General features: G+C 37.3%; 1 protein-coding gene across 3 annotated transcripts in view; it reads left to right on the forward strand.

The window, feature by feature from the left end:
- The window catches only part of LOC134801868 (sperm surface protein Sp17), a 292688-nt gene that overhangs the window by 271216 nt on the left and 7374 nt on the right, over window positions 1–14098 (forward strand). For all 3 annotated transcript variants that reach the window (XM_063774512.1, XM_063774513.1, XM_063774514.1), the window contains exon 4: window positions 11779–11885. In XM_063774512.1, coding sequence (XP_063630582.1) covers window positions 11779–11885 — 107 coding nt within the window. The remainder of the gene's footprint in view (window positions 1–11778; window positions 11886–14098) is intronic.

Consider the following 14098-nt stretch of genomic DNA (forward strand, 5'->3'; position numbering starts at 1 on the left):
CAATTTACCTATTCGTCAAAATCTGATTCTAAATATTCAATATTTATATATTCTTCGTTTTCTGACTCTGACGAAGTCTGATTTGATGTCCTTATAATATTTATTTAAACAACTAACCAGTTCAATAAAACCGCACTATAAAATGTCAATACCGGTCATGTCAACAACCAACTTTAAAACATTGTTTATTGGAATGCTATGTAATCCTTCGTCTTTTTTAAGCTGTAAGTATTTGATTGCATTCACTACAATTTTTTTCGCATCTTTGGTAAATTTTTTTGGCATTTTTGTAATAAAACCGTTTATATTTGAATATATTCGTAGATATTTTCCGTTTGTTTACATCGGTGACATTTGCTGACATCCAACATTCGTTGTCAAAGAGTACTTGTTGCCAGTAAAAGAAATTAGTACCATTGAAAATCCGCAAAATGGCGAGGGTCAAATAAACTGTTGTCAGGCTTTACCTAACATCCATATTACAGTCCAATTTTATAAGGTGCATAACTATGCATAAGTATGCATAACTTAGAAAACGGGATAGTTGTGAAAATCACAATTACATATCTTCCAAACCAAGCACTTACTTACGTTAATGCAACGCTAACAAAGACATCTTACTTTTACTATTCTTCTAGTATTTTTTTTTCATTTTCAAAATTACCCTGTTTTCGAAGTTATTATAATACACCCCTAAGGTGTCTTAAAAAGCGCCCTTAGCATATACGAGTACTACTCGGGAAAATTCGACCCATAGCTTCGTGACCGCGCGAGTTTCCCGAGTGGTTGAGGTAGATGCGTATGCAGAGGACGCTTGTTCGATCTCAGCCCTGGACACTGGAGGCCTTGATCACTTTTTCTTTCGTATATAATATGATATCTTGGGTGGACGACATCCGGAAGATTACCGGTCACTTCTGGATGAGGTTAGCTCAGGACCGGGACAAGTGGCTTGCTAGAATATGATGATGATGATGAGATGATATCATTTTTGGGTCTCTATTGTTTCCCGTAAAGTTTTAAGTCATAATGTATTCTTTGTCCGCATTTTCGTTAGTCATAATTTGGTTTTTCTCAGAAACGCGTATCTTTTCAGGATTTCCATAAAACCTTACCTAACCTATCTATAAGGATATCCTTACGAAAATCCTGAAAAGTTAACGGTTTCAGAATCATGACTAATGATAATCTGACAATCATTACATTATGCCTTTCAATAATTATTAATTATGTCAATCAAAGCGGCTTTGTTTGACATTGATTTGATATCTATTTTATAACAAATAAACGATCAATACAATAAAATGATCATTTCAGGTTATAACTTGTGACTTTATAAATGAGAGTCAGATATAAAATGGGTCTCGAGGTCTCACTTAAAATCCAAAGACTGTTCAGCATCGTTGGGCGTTAGGAATAACACAAAAGTGTTTAAACTTTAAATTCATTTATGGTTTTTGTTGCGCAACAATAAACGATTAATGGATTAAACTTGTAAATAATTTATAAGGGCGGAAATATAAAACTGCTGATCTTTTACTTTATTACTTTGATGGACTTTATTATATTATACGAGTAATACAGCAGTAGTTTTTGAACCTTGGAAGAAGCTTTTGAACCTGGAAAGAAATGGTTTAAAAAAAAGCCAATACTGACGATTTCTTTGTTAACAGCCTATATATTCCAACTGCAAACGCATATATATAGTTAATTATATTTAAAGTTAGGGAATGTTAACTACTTCCTTTTTCTTCTAAGACCAGCCACTGGATCTGGTAGCTGCCCTTATGTCCGATTTAAAATTTAACCCTGTACCTATTAAAAAATAATTGTCATTTGAAGATTTCACCTTTTTCTTCTGACCAATTTGTTTGATCCTATACATCCATTACTATGTTTTGTGATTCATTGTATATGTTGCAGTCAAAAGTGTGAACTGGTCAAAAGAACTTTTAACCGACAAAAACAGGCAAAACTGCTTTTGACTGAGCATGTTGTTCAAAAGTAGTTTTACCTGAAAATCATTGGTTAATAGTAATTGTGACTGTTACTATCAGTCAAAAGTACTCGCAGAAATAGGTAGGTTAGGGTTATTTTTTTTTGCTACGCCCTAAAAACGAAACTGGTACCAGAGATAGGTAGGTTAGGGTTTTTTTTTAGGTATGATTTTCAGGTAAAACTACTTTTGACCAACATGCTCAGTCAAAAGCAGTTTTGCCTGTTTTTGTCGGTTAAAAGTTCTTTTGACCAGTTCACACTTTTGCTGCAACATATATATCTTTAAAGCGTGAACACGCAAGCACGCAACCAATACATTTTTAATGTAATTTTGGTACGTTAAATAATCATTTGAGAATAATGTAAGTAGCTGGTGCTCAAAGATAATTGTGTTGTTAGTTTAATGCCTCATAAAAACGGGAGAGTGCTGTCATTACGGCTTTGTAAGAGATTAGGCGACGAAATTGACTTTATTATTTATTAAAAAGTTTTTCAAGGCAACTAGGGAATGCTTGTGGTATTGAATTTGTATGGAGTGAACCGGGAATTTCTAGTTTCGGGACTTATTTTGTATATAAACTCCAGGGATGTTGCGAATATTCGCATCCGCAACCGCAACCGCGGAACTTCCGCATTATTTTCAACACCGTATCTGCATCCGCATCCGCATAAAATCGATGCGGAGCTTATGTGGATGCGGATGTCGAACAAGTCGGTACAGGATCGTCTTAGCGGCGGCGTAAGTGCAAGGTAATTTCGCCATTACCTACCTATAACGAAATCGTCTAGATCCAGAAAAGTCGGCCAAGTTACTATACTCACCTATATTTTTGCTCAAATACTAAACGTATCGTTTTTTTAATAAAAACCGGCCAAGTGCGAGTCGGACTCGCGTTTCTAGGGTTCCGTACATAAGTCCGACTCACGCTTGACTGCACATTTCTAATAGGTTTTCCTGTCATCTACAGCTAAAGAACTATATTGTGTATTTTTTTCAAAATTTTAGACCCAGTAGTTTCGGAGATAAAGGGGGGGGGGGGGGAATAGTAATTTTCTGGCTATTTTCTTAAATAACTTCCAACCTATATATTTTAAAATTATAAAATAGACATGTGCATCTTTGGGTCACTAATTTACATATGTGTACCAAATTTCAACTTAATTGGTCCAGTAGTTTCCGAGTAAATAGGCTGTGACAGACGGACAGACAGACAGACGCACGAGTGATCCTATAAGGGTTCCGTTTTTTCCTTTTGAGGTACGGAACCCTAAAAATTGCTAAAAATGTAGTATTTGACGTTTTTTGAGTAGCTAATCTTGACATCCGCATCCGCGGATGTGAGCCATTAAATACCCGCATCCGCGGATGTCAAAAAATCTGCATCCGCAACATCCCTGATAAACTCTACTGGGTGTACCCCACCCTATCATACTGGGAGGTTAAGTGGTCTTAGTTAGATGTGGATCCGCAATTGCTCTGGTGTGCGACATCACTACATACGTGCATAGAGCTGTCTTGCTCACACTGCAAAAATCTGAATACTGCTCCGATCCCAACACAAATTCAGTAGGCGCTCGATAATCCGGCATCTGATATTTTCCATCTTGTTACATAGAGTTAGACCAAGAAAAGTCTGCAGTGATTTTGATAGCCCACTCAGTGCAAGTGTTATTTTAAACATCAAACTTCTATGAAATTATGACGTATAAATAACACTTGCACTGCGTGGGTTCTCAAAATCGCTGCAGACTTTTCTTGGTCTAACACTAAGTATATCAAATGCAAACGGCTCTGTAATCCGGCGTTCAGCTGTGTAAACCGCCGAATTATCGAGCGAGTCCCCTAAATCGCAAAATGCCGGATTACTGGGCGCGCCGGATTAGCGAGCGCTGGAATACTGAGGGCCTATTGTATGTGTAAAAAATCTGTTGATAAGAACAATCTTTACTTGTTCTCTTGAAAGTTGTGTATTCTTCTTCAAATTATAATGGCTCTGAAATTCCAATGCAGTTTTTCCTACAAAGTTTACATTAAGACGGCAAGTAGGGCAAAGTGAACTTCGCCTGAATTGAGTTTGCCATGAGTTTGCCGTATCAGACAACGGAGACTTAGCATTTTAATGTTGTTAGGGAAATTCAATTATTTTTGTTATTATACCCACGTACTTGCTGTGCATTTCATTGAATCTTATGTGTGCTAAATAGTTAGATGTTAGATACTAGTTTGTTATTATTTAAATAAACATGGTATACAAAAAACCGGCCAAGTGCGAGTTGGACTCGCGCATGAAGGTTTCCGTACCATTACGCAAAAAACGGCAAAATAACACGTTTGTTGTATGGGAGCCCCATTTAGATATTTATTATATTCTGTTTTTAGTATTTGATGTTATAGCGGCAACAGAAATACATCATCTGTGAAAATTTCAACTGCCTAGCTATCACGGCTCATGAGATACTGCCTGACAGACACAGACAGACAGACGGACGGACGAACAGCGGAGTCTTAGTAATAGGGTCCCGTTTTTACCCTTCGGGTACGGAACCCTAAAAATTATCGATCCAGTGACACTCGGACCTCATATCGACACGACTTACCGAGGATTTGATCGCTTTAAGCGCTTTACAACTGAAGTATCCCACTATAAAATCATGATAGTATACAACATGATAGTATGGCATGGTGCCGAGGATGCTGGCAGTATTTCCTCGCTGAATCGTGATGCGTATAATACCGTCGAACCTTCTTGAAAATTTTATCTTCTTAAAACTTTGTTGACCGCTCCTAGTAACTTTCGGGTCCTAATACCAAGAATTTATCTAACAGTCAACTGGTATCAAAGCTTTGGGAGACGAAGTCTGCTTAGACTCAAGATATAATTAATTGATATAAATGCCATTTTACGCCGCTGAATCACAATCTTTATCATACTTAAACTCATTTTGAAATCAGAACTGCGATGAGCTGGTAGCTAGCGGTGTAGGTACCATATGAAAATAAATAAATAAATATTATAGGGCATTATTACTCAAATTGACTAAGTCGCACAGTAAGCTCAATAAGTAAGGCTTGTGTTGTAGGTACTTACACAACGATAAGATAAATATTTATAAATAGGTAGGTACTTAAATACATAGAAAACACCCATGACTCAGTAACAAATATTTATAAATAGGTAGGTACTTAAATACATAGAAAACACCCATGACTCAGGAACAAATATCCGTCCGAAACCAAAAGCCAACCACAGCAGAAAGCATCAGGTTTTAGGTAGCTCGACAACGTTTAAATTTGAATATAACTACAGGTTTCATAGCATTCCTACCAAGTGTTGGTTAGAACTCGAGTCCTTTGAGTCTGAATTTAAAGAACTCGGCTCGTTTTTACGAGACTCTGCGCTTAAAAAACTTCTGAGTCTTTTAAGTTCCGAGTTGAGTCTTTTGTTGAGTCTTTTTAAGAGCAACTCAAAAGGACTCTGGCCTAGAGAATTTTTTTATAGGTTTTTCCAGTAATAACAGTAAAGAAATTAGGGGTATGATTTGTGTACCTAATCCACAAATTATACATAAAGACAATGCATTTCGAAATTGTTTGTAAAAAAATCGAGAGTTCTCTGAAAAGGACTCAAAAAGTCTCTACAAAAGACTCGGGTCTCTATCAAGTTGAAAAGAACTCGAGTTTAGGCTTAATTATAAGAGTCTGAAAAATTGAGTCGTGTCTTGAAGCAGAGGACTCAAAGGACCCGAGTCCTACCCAACACTATTCCTAATACCTATTATTTTGCCCGTCCGAATTTAAATACACATGACAATTTACCGATTTCACACAGCTTAACTTCCCTGCCTGACTCTATCAGCATAATAAATTCAGCTTCGATATCAACACATATTTGACTCAAATTAAATTTACAGTAATAATTAACTACACGAAATTGATTGGGACTTATTTATCAACGCCCACTCCGATGTCGCCGCGAATATATTATCGGCTCATTATTGGAAGTGTGGAAAACTGGAAAATGTCAATGTTGGCTTCAAAGGGTATTGGAAAGTTATGTTGGCGAAGCAGCTTTTCAGATAAATTAATTACAAATTAAATATAGCGTAGTCTTTATAAGTGAATACTTAATTTAGTTCTGGTCATGGTATAATAATATACTCCGCCTGGTACTCAATTCCCGTCTTTTCTAGGTCACCTAACTGACACGGGCTTACGTCATCATGCGACAGCGCTATATGATAATATGCGATAGCGCTATATATAGCGGCCATGTTGTTGTGACGTAGCCCCGTGTCACTCTGGGAATGGAAGACCATGTTTTATTAGACTATGGTTCTGGTCATGTTTAGTAAGGTATTCGGTTTGCTGTTTAATAATTAAAGAAGTTACGTGTGCCTACTAGGTAAATGTATATATGAACTATTTGTATCTTTAGGTATTTAAAAAAGAGTAAACAAATTCTACCCTCAAATGGCTCCTTAAGCCAGTTGAGGGTAAATGAAAACATTACATGATCAAATAAAGTAGGTTAAAGTCAGGTCGTTCAGGGACTGATCCTGTCGGTTTTGTTTTTGGTTGGTTAACCAATAAATGTTATAACTACCCGAAAATGTACAAATTATTTGTTTAATTTTGGGTAAGAGGAATATCGGGTCAAGAGAAGCATTTGTAGAGAATTCTCATACTGTCTCCCTGTGCTCTGAGCAAAATAACAGAAATAAAGGTCGTTCTAAGCTTTCGATTCCCAAATATGTATCAAAATGTCATTCGAAAATTAATTTCAGTATAGAAATCTTGATTGACATTCGGGGCGTATCACAATATTGAATTTAATAATGAAAGCGGAGCTGTCTAATCATATTCTGAGCTTGGAATGCCTTTATTAAATATTCTGTTGTCTGGATATTGTTGCTTTTCGGTATTTTCAGACTTCATTAGACTGGCAACTGGATAATATTGAAATTCAATTTAGTGATATCAATTTATTTGTTTTCAGTCATTATATATAGGGTGTATAGTATACAGGCTCTGAAAATCCGAATAGTTGCTTAAACAATAAACATAGATTTCGCGGGGGCAGGAAGCGCTGGTGGCATAGCGGTAAGAGCGTGCGACTTTCAATCCGGAGGTCGCAGGTTTTAACCACGGCTCGTACCAATGAGTTTTTCGGAACTTATGTACGAAATATCATTTGATATTTACCAGTCGCTTCTCGGTGAAGGAAAACATCGAGGAAATCGGACTAATCCCAATAAGGCTTAGTTTCCCCTCTACGCTAAGGGGTACGTGTCGTCTAGATACACTGTGGCGTTTGAGGTCAAACATGCGTTTAACGAGCAACAGCTGACATCACACACGAAGTACTATACAATATGTTCGTGTATGTGTACGTGGTTTTTGCTTCGCTGGTTTTAAAAATGACTGCGACCTACAAAGAAGTTGAGTGCTTTTGTTCTTTGAAATAAAAGAGACTAGGACCCGTTAAAGTATACTTATATAATAATAATAATAATGTATGAAAATCGTGAAAGTATAATCAGAGAGGAGTAATTTGTATTCAAGAACACATAGTATATTTATTTAAGTATTAACATTCTTTATAACTAATAAAAACACTAAAAATTTATAAATATTTTTTTTACCTAAATCGTAAGTAGTCGCTCGGTAGGGTGCCCAGAAGGCTGGCCGCATTGCCCCGCTGGATGGCAATGCTGATCCGTTGGGCAAAATATTGGCCAGCCCTCTGGTTACCAGAAGCCTCTCCTCTTTGACAGCTCCTCATAGAGACGACGCGCGCTAGAGATAGTTAATAATATGAAGTCGCAAATATTACCGTAAAATGGGGTGAGTAGGGACAAAACTGATATTCAAACCTCGATAACATTTTATTTTTACATTATATGCAAACTTAATTTTATTAATAAACTAGCTGTGCCCGCGGCTCCGCCCGCGTGGAATTCGATCTGTGTCAGTAAGCGGCTAATTTCTAATCCTAATTTCTCTCTCTCTCTCCCCTGGAGGCGGAACTTGAAGTAAAGTTGACAGATGGATATGCTAGAGGACTGCAGTCCAGATAAAATATTTAACAATTTGGTACCACTAAATAAAACTAAACTCCAAAATCAATAGTTTTTTTCGGCCTTATTCAAATTTTACACGTGATTTAAACGATAGAGTAGTAGATGTATATCGGACGATATAGTAAGGTATACGCGCGCGGGCGAAAGCGAAGCCAGGCAGGCGCCTGGCTAGAGCGCCACTCACCGTGGTTTTCTTCAGACTCCTGAGGAAGACCACGTGCCCCTTGTAACCTCAATGCGTTGCGAGACTTTCGCGAATGATTGGATTTTTTTGTGGAAGGCATGGTAATGCGTATTAAATGCGAGTCTCAAATCGTTAGACTCCGCAAACGACCAGTGCCGGATTAAGATATTTTGATGCCCTAAGCATTTCTAGAACATGGTGCCCCCTCTCTTTTTTTGGTAAGTTGAGTGACGTTCATTGCCGCACTACAGCTGAGAATGGAAATTAGTCACATCATTTTATCACGAAAATTGACAGTGCTGCAGCAGTAACGTTGCAACAGAGTAATGCTGCTGCAGTCGCCACCCGAATGTCAACTTTATCATATCATAGAATGTTAATGTAAACGCGAGCGAAGCGAGCGCGAAATTTGTTCGATATAAAAACGCAATTTTATAGACAGTTGTACATTTTGACTTTTAGTATGGAAATCAGTCACATCACTTTATCACGAAAATTGACAGTACTGCAGCAGTAACGTTGCAACCGAGTAATGCTGCTGCAGTCGCCATATGTTGGAAAGTTGATTGAAAACGCTAGCGAAGCGAGCGCGAAAATTTTTCGATATTAAAACGCAATTTGATAGACAGTTGTACATTATTACTGTTAGTATGGAAATCAGTCACATAATTTTATCACGAAAATTGATAGTGCTACAGCAGAAACGTTGCAACAGAGTAATGCTGCTGCAGTCGCCATATGTTAGAAAGTTATTGAAAACGCGAGCGAAGCGAGCGTGAAAATTTATTCGATATAAAAACGCAATTTGATAGACAGTTGTACATTTTTACTTTTAATATGGAAATCAGTCACATCATTTTATCACGAAAATTGACAGTGCTGCAGCAGTAACGTTGCAACAGAGTAATGCTGCTGCAGTCGTCTAACTTAGAAAGTTATTGAAAACGCGAGCGAAGCGAGCGCGAAAAATGTTCGATATAAAAACGCAATTTGATAGACAGTTGTACATTTTTACTTTTAATATCGAAATCAGTCACATCATTTTATCACGAAAATTGACAGTGCTGCAGCAGTAACGTTGCAACAGAGTAATGCTGCTGCAGTCGTCTAACTTAGAAAGTGATTGAAAACGCGAGCGAAGCGAGCGCGAAAAATGTTCGATATAAAAACGCAATTTGATAGACAGTTGTACATTTTAACTTTTAGTATGGAAATCAGTCACATCATTTTATCACGAAAATTGACAGTGTTGCACAGCAGTAACGTTGCAACAGAGTAATGCTGCTGCTGCAGTCGCCACCCGAATGTCACTCTTATCATATCTTATAATGTTAATGTAAACGCGAGCGAAGCGAGCGCGAACATTTTTCGATATAAAAAACGCAATTTGATAGACAGTTGTACATTTTTACTTTTAGTCCCAACCAGGCGCGAATTCAGGATTTCATACAGAGAAGGGATGGGACAGTTTTCTATCAGCCTAGCTTCGCATAGGGCTCGACATTTAAGGGTCTCAGCGGGGTTGTTTTCATACAAAAAAGATGCAAGAAAGCAGAGCTTGGAATTGACCAAGTGAATTGAATTGGCGAAGTGTGAGCAAGGCAGAAGGCCCAGCTGCGAAAGAGGAAAGCTTGGATTTGGATCTAGGCCCAAGTGTAATTAAGGCAGAAGATCAACTTTTCCATAAGGCAGAAGACCTCGCATAAGACCTTACGCCAAACTGCAAAAGAGTAGCTTGAAATCGAATATATGCATGTAATCACGACTCTTCTAGTTACTGCTCGCTCTTTGGCTTCGCTCGAAAGCGCTACTTGATAGGATGCTTTTAGTTATCGGCTTTCACGGGGCCCCTTATAACACTTTCAGTTAGGTCTCAGGATCGCGGCTAAGGAGCATCTCGGCTTGGCCGAGAAATCTGGCGTGCAAGAGAGCAAAATTCGCTATAAAATCGGTAACCTATGTCGAAAAAATCGGCTGGCCGCAAGCCCGAAAGCAAAAAATCTTGCTTTTTCATGACCAGGGCCTCCGCGTAAGGTCAAATCGAAAGCCTACGTTGGAGATGTTCTTACGTACCCTCACTCTCTTACTTGATCCCTACGGCCCTTCGTTATTAGAAGATAGGTATAAAAGTTTCATGTAGGTACCTACTCCACGACGACTGCAATGCTGATGCAGCCTGCGCTTTTTTTTGCCTACGGTTTTGGTACCCCCTAGACGTGGTGCCCTAAGCAAGTGCTTAATTTGCCTAAAAGGGTTAATCCGGCACTGCAAATGACAGAGGTCAATGTTTTCTTTTTTTCAAAGTACCCACCTTCGTGGCCATTATTAAGTGCTGAAATGAGGCGATACGTATGATGAATATGGATTTGATATTGGTGCGATATAATTTCGTTTAGATATAATTAATGATGGAGAAAATTAATAATTTTAAATAATTATGCAATTATACGCGTGTTGATATGTCTGTTTATTTTACCACTATGTAACTATGTAAACTCATTTTTAGTTTTCTTGATTACTTAATGTTTACTCAAATCCCCAAAAGATGGCACTGTGCAGTGTACAATGAGGGGCAATTAATTTATTGTCGTTTAATTTTGTTGTATTATTAATTTATTAAATCAACATATTTACTTATTCAATTATTTTTGTTGATATCTGTACTCCGGGATCTTCTAAACTTAGAGTTAATTTGGCAAAATCTTTCCTCTGTGGCTTATTCATGTCACAACGTATTAAATTCAGCGCCATTTGTTAGTTTACCAGGGTACTCAATAGTGGTAGCACATATTTGAAAAAAGTTTGCCCCTCCTTCCTAAGTAGCGCCATACGATTCAGGGGCAAACTTAAGTCAATCGAGTGTTGTGGCTACCCCCCCTTTTAGGGGTTGAATTTTTATAGCCTATAACCTGGCCGGGGATTTTCTCGACAGATTAGTAAAGTTTTCATTAAAATCCGTTCAGCCGTTTTCACGTGATGCGCGTTCAAATAAACAGACAAACAGGTAAACAGATAAACAGACAAACAGACAAAAATTCTAAAAACTTTTGGAACGTGTTCTGTTATCGTTTCTAAGTATCCCCAGCCAACTTTTTTTCAAATATCTTCCATGTACAGACTTTCGACCGTCTTCAGCTTTATTATATGTATAGATGTTCCGGTTGTTTGTATTTTTTTTTATGATTTTAGGTTGTTCCATTTCATCACTTTAACGATAAATACAGAATCCCTCCTCACCCCGTAGTCCCTCGTTGGACTGAGATCGGATTTCATACAAAAGGTGATTTTGAAACGTTGAATCGATTTTTTATTATTATGAATATTACTATAGCTCCATTTATAATAGGAATACATTATTTAGGTAGCAGTAGCCTTTAAAAACAATCTCACCCCCTGTCATCCCTTCTCTCCCCATTCATAACCCGACTCTCCTCGCAATCCCTAATACTCACCCCATTTTACGGTACATTGTTTTGATATTATGCTGATGTATGTCTGTCTGTCTGTTGTTCCAGACCTGTGCAACGCCGCCACGAAGATCCAGGCGTCGTTCCGCGGCCACCAGGCGCGCAAGGTCACCCAAGCGGAGAAGGACAAAGAACTACAGGATTTGCAAGATAAGGTTATTTATCATCATTAACGTCATTGTCGCCATCATCGTCATCATCATCTTCCTCGCGTTGTCCCAGCATTTTGCCACGGCTCATGGGAGCTTGGCGTCCGCTTTGCAACTAATCCCAAGAATTGGCGTAGGCACTAGTTTTTACGAAAGCGACTGTCATCCGACCTTCCAACACAGAGGGTAAACTAGGTCTAATTGGGATTAGTCCGGTTTCCTCACGATGTTTTCCTTCCCCGAAAAGCGACTGCTAAATATCAAATGATATTTCGTACATAAGTTCCGAAAAACTCATTGGTACAAGCCGAGGTTCGAACCCGCAACCTCCAGATTAAAAGTCGAACACTCTTACCGCTAGGCCACCAGCACTCCTGCGCACGTCATTGTCACCATCAATGTAATTATAGTCATCATTATTATTATCATCAACATCATCACTGTGATCGTCAACATCATTATCGTCACTTTTGTCATTGCAATCATCAATACAGGTAGACTCATAAGAGTTAGCACAAAATATGTATTAAATTGTGAACATTCTCATGTAAGATTCGCACCAGATTTTGTGAATCAAACTATACCATCATTAAAATCATCGTCAAAATTATTAAGTTACGTTATTATCGCTATAGCACACCCAGGTGGAGAATGACAAAGAACTACAGGATTTGTAAAATAAGGTTAGCTATCATTATCATCATTAACGTCATTATCATCATCAATATGATCATTATCATCATCGTCATCGTCAAAATCATTAATATGATTATGGTCATTGTTATCCTATTTTAGAACTCGATTGCTTGATATAAACGTAGCATACATATGCCTACAGTGTCATTCTATGGAAATTGAAATTGTCAAAGAATGATGAGTTTACTAGTGACTTTTGTTTACATAGTTAGCAAGTTCCATAGAATGACACTATACTCCTCTCATTCTTTATTCCTCTTACCAAATAGTATAAGAGATATTTAAAATGCAGTAATCAATCTTTGCCCTAAGGTACCGTTTGATAAGTTCAATGACCATCATTATAAAATACGTTAACACATGTATACATGATGGAAAGTGAGTGTGTGATTCAAGTGAGTGAAACCATTGTCATTATAACATTCTAAAATATGTCTCACGAAAGTTTAATATCGATGATGGAAAGTAAGATAATAATTTAATTAAATTTATTTTTAATCTTTGAAATTTTAAAATATCATTCAAAAGCTTTAAAACGATTTAATTATAATACTTTGCCCGTAAGTAACAAAAATAACTTTGGATTGGCGGAAAGTAATATTAAAAATGCCTTTTTGCTCGTGTTTGTACCAAAAATACCCCGAGGATTTGAGATAACGTCGAGACGTTGCTAAAATAAGAAACGAACCGAAATCACAGTTATATTATAACCAGTATATTACTTGAATATTAACGCTTTCTTGGAAAACAATTCAGTATGATTGTCAGTTTTCGTTAACACGTAATTAAGCAATTCAAACTCACAGTGTGACATCAAATTGATATCTAAAATGATGTCAGTCGCCCTTGAGTCTCGCTCGCGTCAATACATGTACGGACAAGTGTGAGCGAAATGCACGCGCGACGGATATTATTTAGATATTATTTTGATGTCACAATGCAAGTTTGAAATAGCCTCCAGTTATCTTAAGCAATTTTTAAACAGTAATTAATTATTTAAAACGGTGATGAACCTCGTGTTAAAATCTGGACTATCATGAAAACTTACTTAAAGATAAACTATTTCCGCTATGCTCTCAATTTCAATATTTTTGACTGAATGTTTATGTTTATATTTCGAATGATTTGAAAGTTCTTTAATTCATTTACTTGTTTTTCTGTCATTCTTATTCTCAACCGATGGCAAAAATATAATCCAATCCCATAGTTCCATGAATGATAGTTACCATATTATGATCATAATTAGTTCTAGAAACTGGCGGTTTATCCAAAATTATTGTATGTATTATCGTCTGAAACCTCTCCGGTATACCGAATAAAACTAGGGGCGTTTTAAGTCCAATTTCGTTGTACTGGTCTTATTTAACTGTGCAGTCGTTTAAAAATTTACCCCCAGCTTAGAAGTTAATCCTTTGTATTAGTAATGACTTTTGTTTCATCGCGACGTTCATCCCATTGCATTATTAAATTTAACAAACTGCCTTTATCCTTAACAGGATTAAAATTGTCTGTGCAAAGACGTC

The sequence above is a fragment of the Cydia splendana genome, chromosome 23 (genome assembly GCF_910591565.1).
Source record: "Cydia splendana chromosome 23, ilCydSple1.2, whole genome shotgun sequence".
In the NCBI taxonomy this organism is placed as follows: domain Eukaryota; kingdom Metazoa; phylum Arthropoda; class Insecta; order Lepidoptera; family Tortricidae; genus Cydia; species Cydia splendana.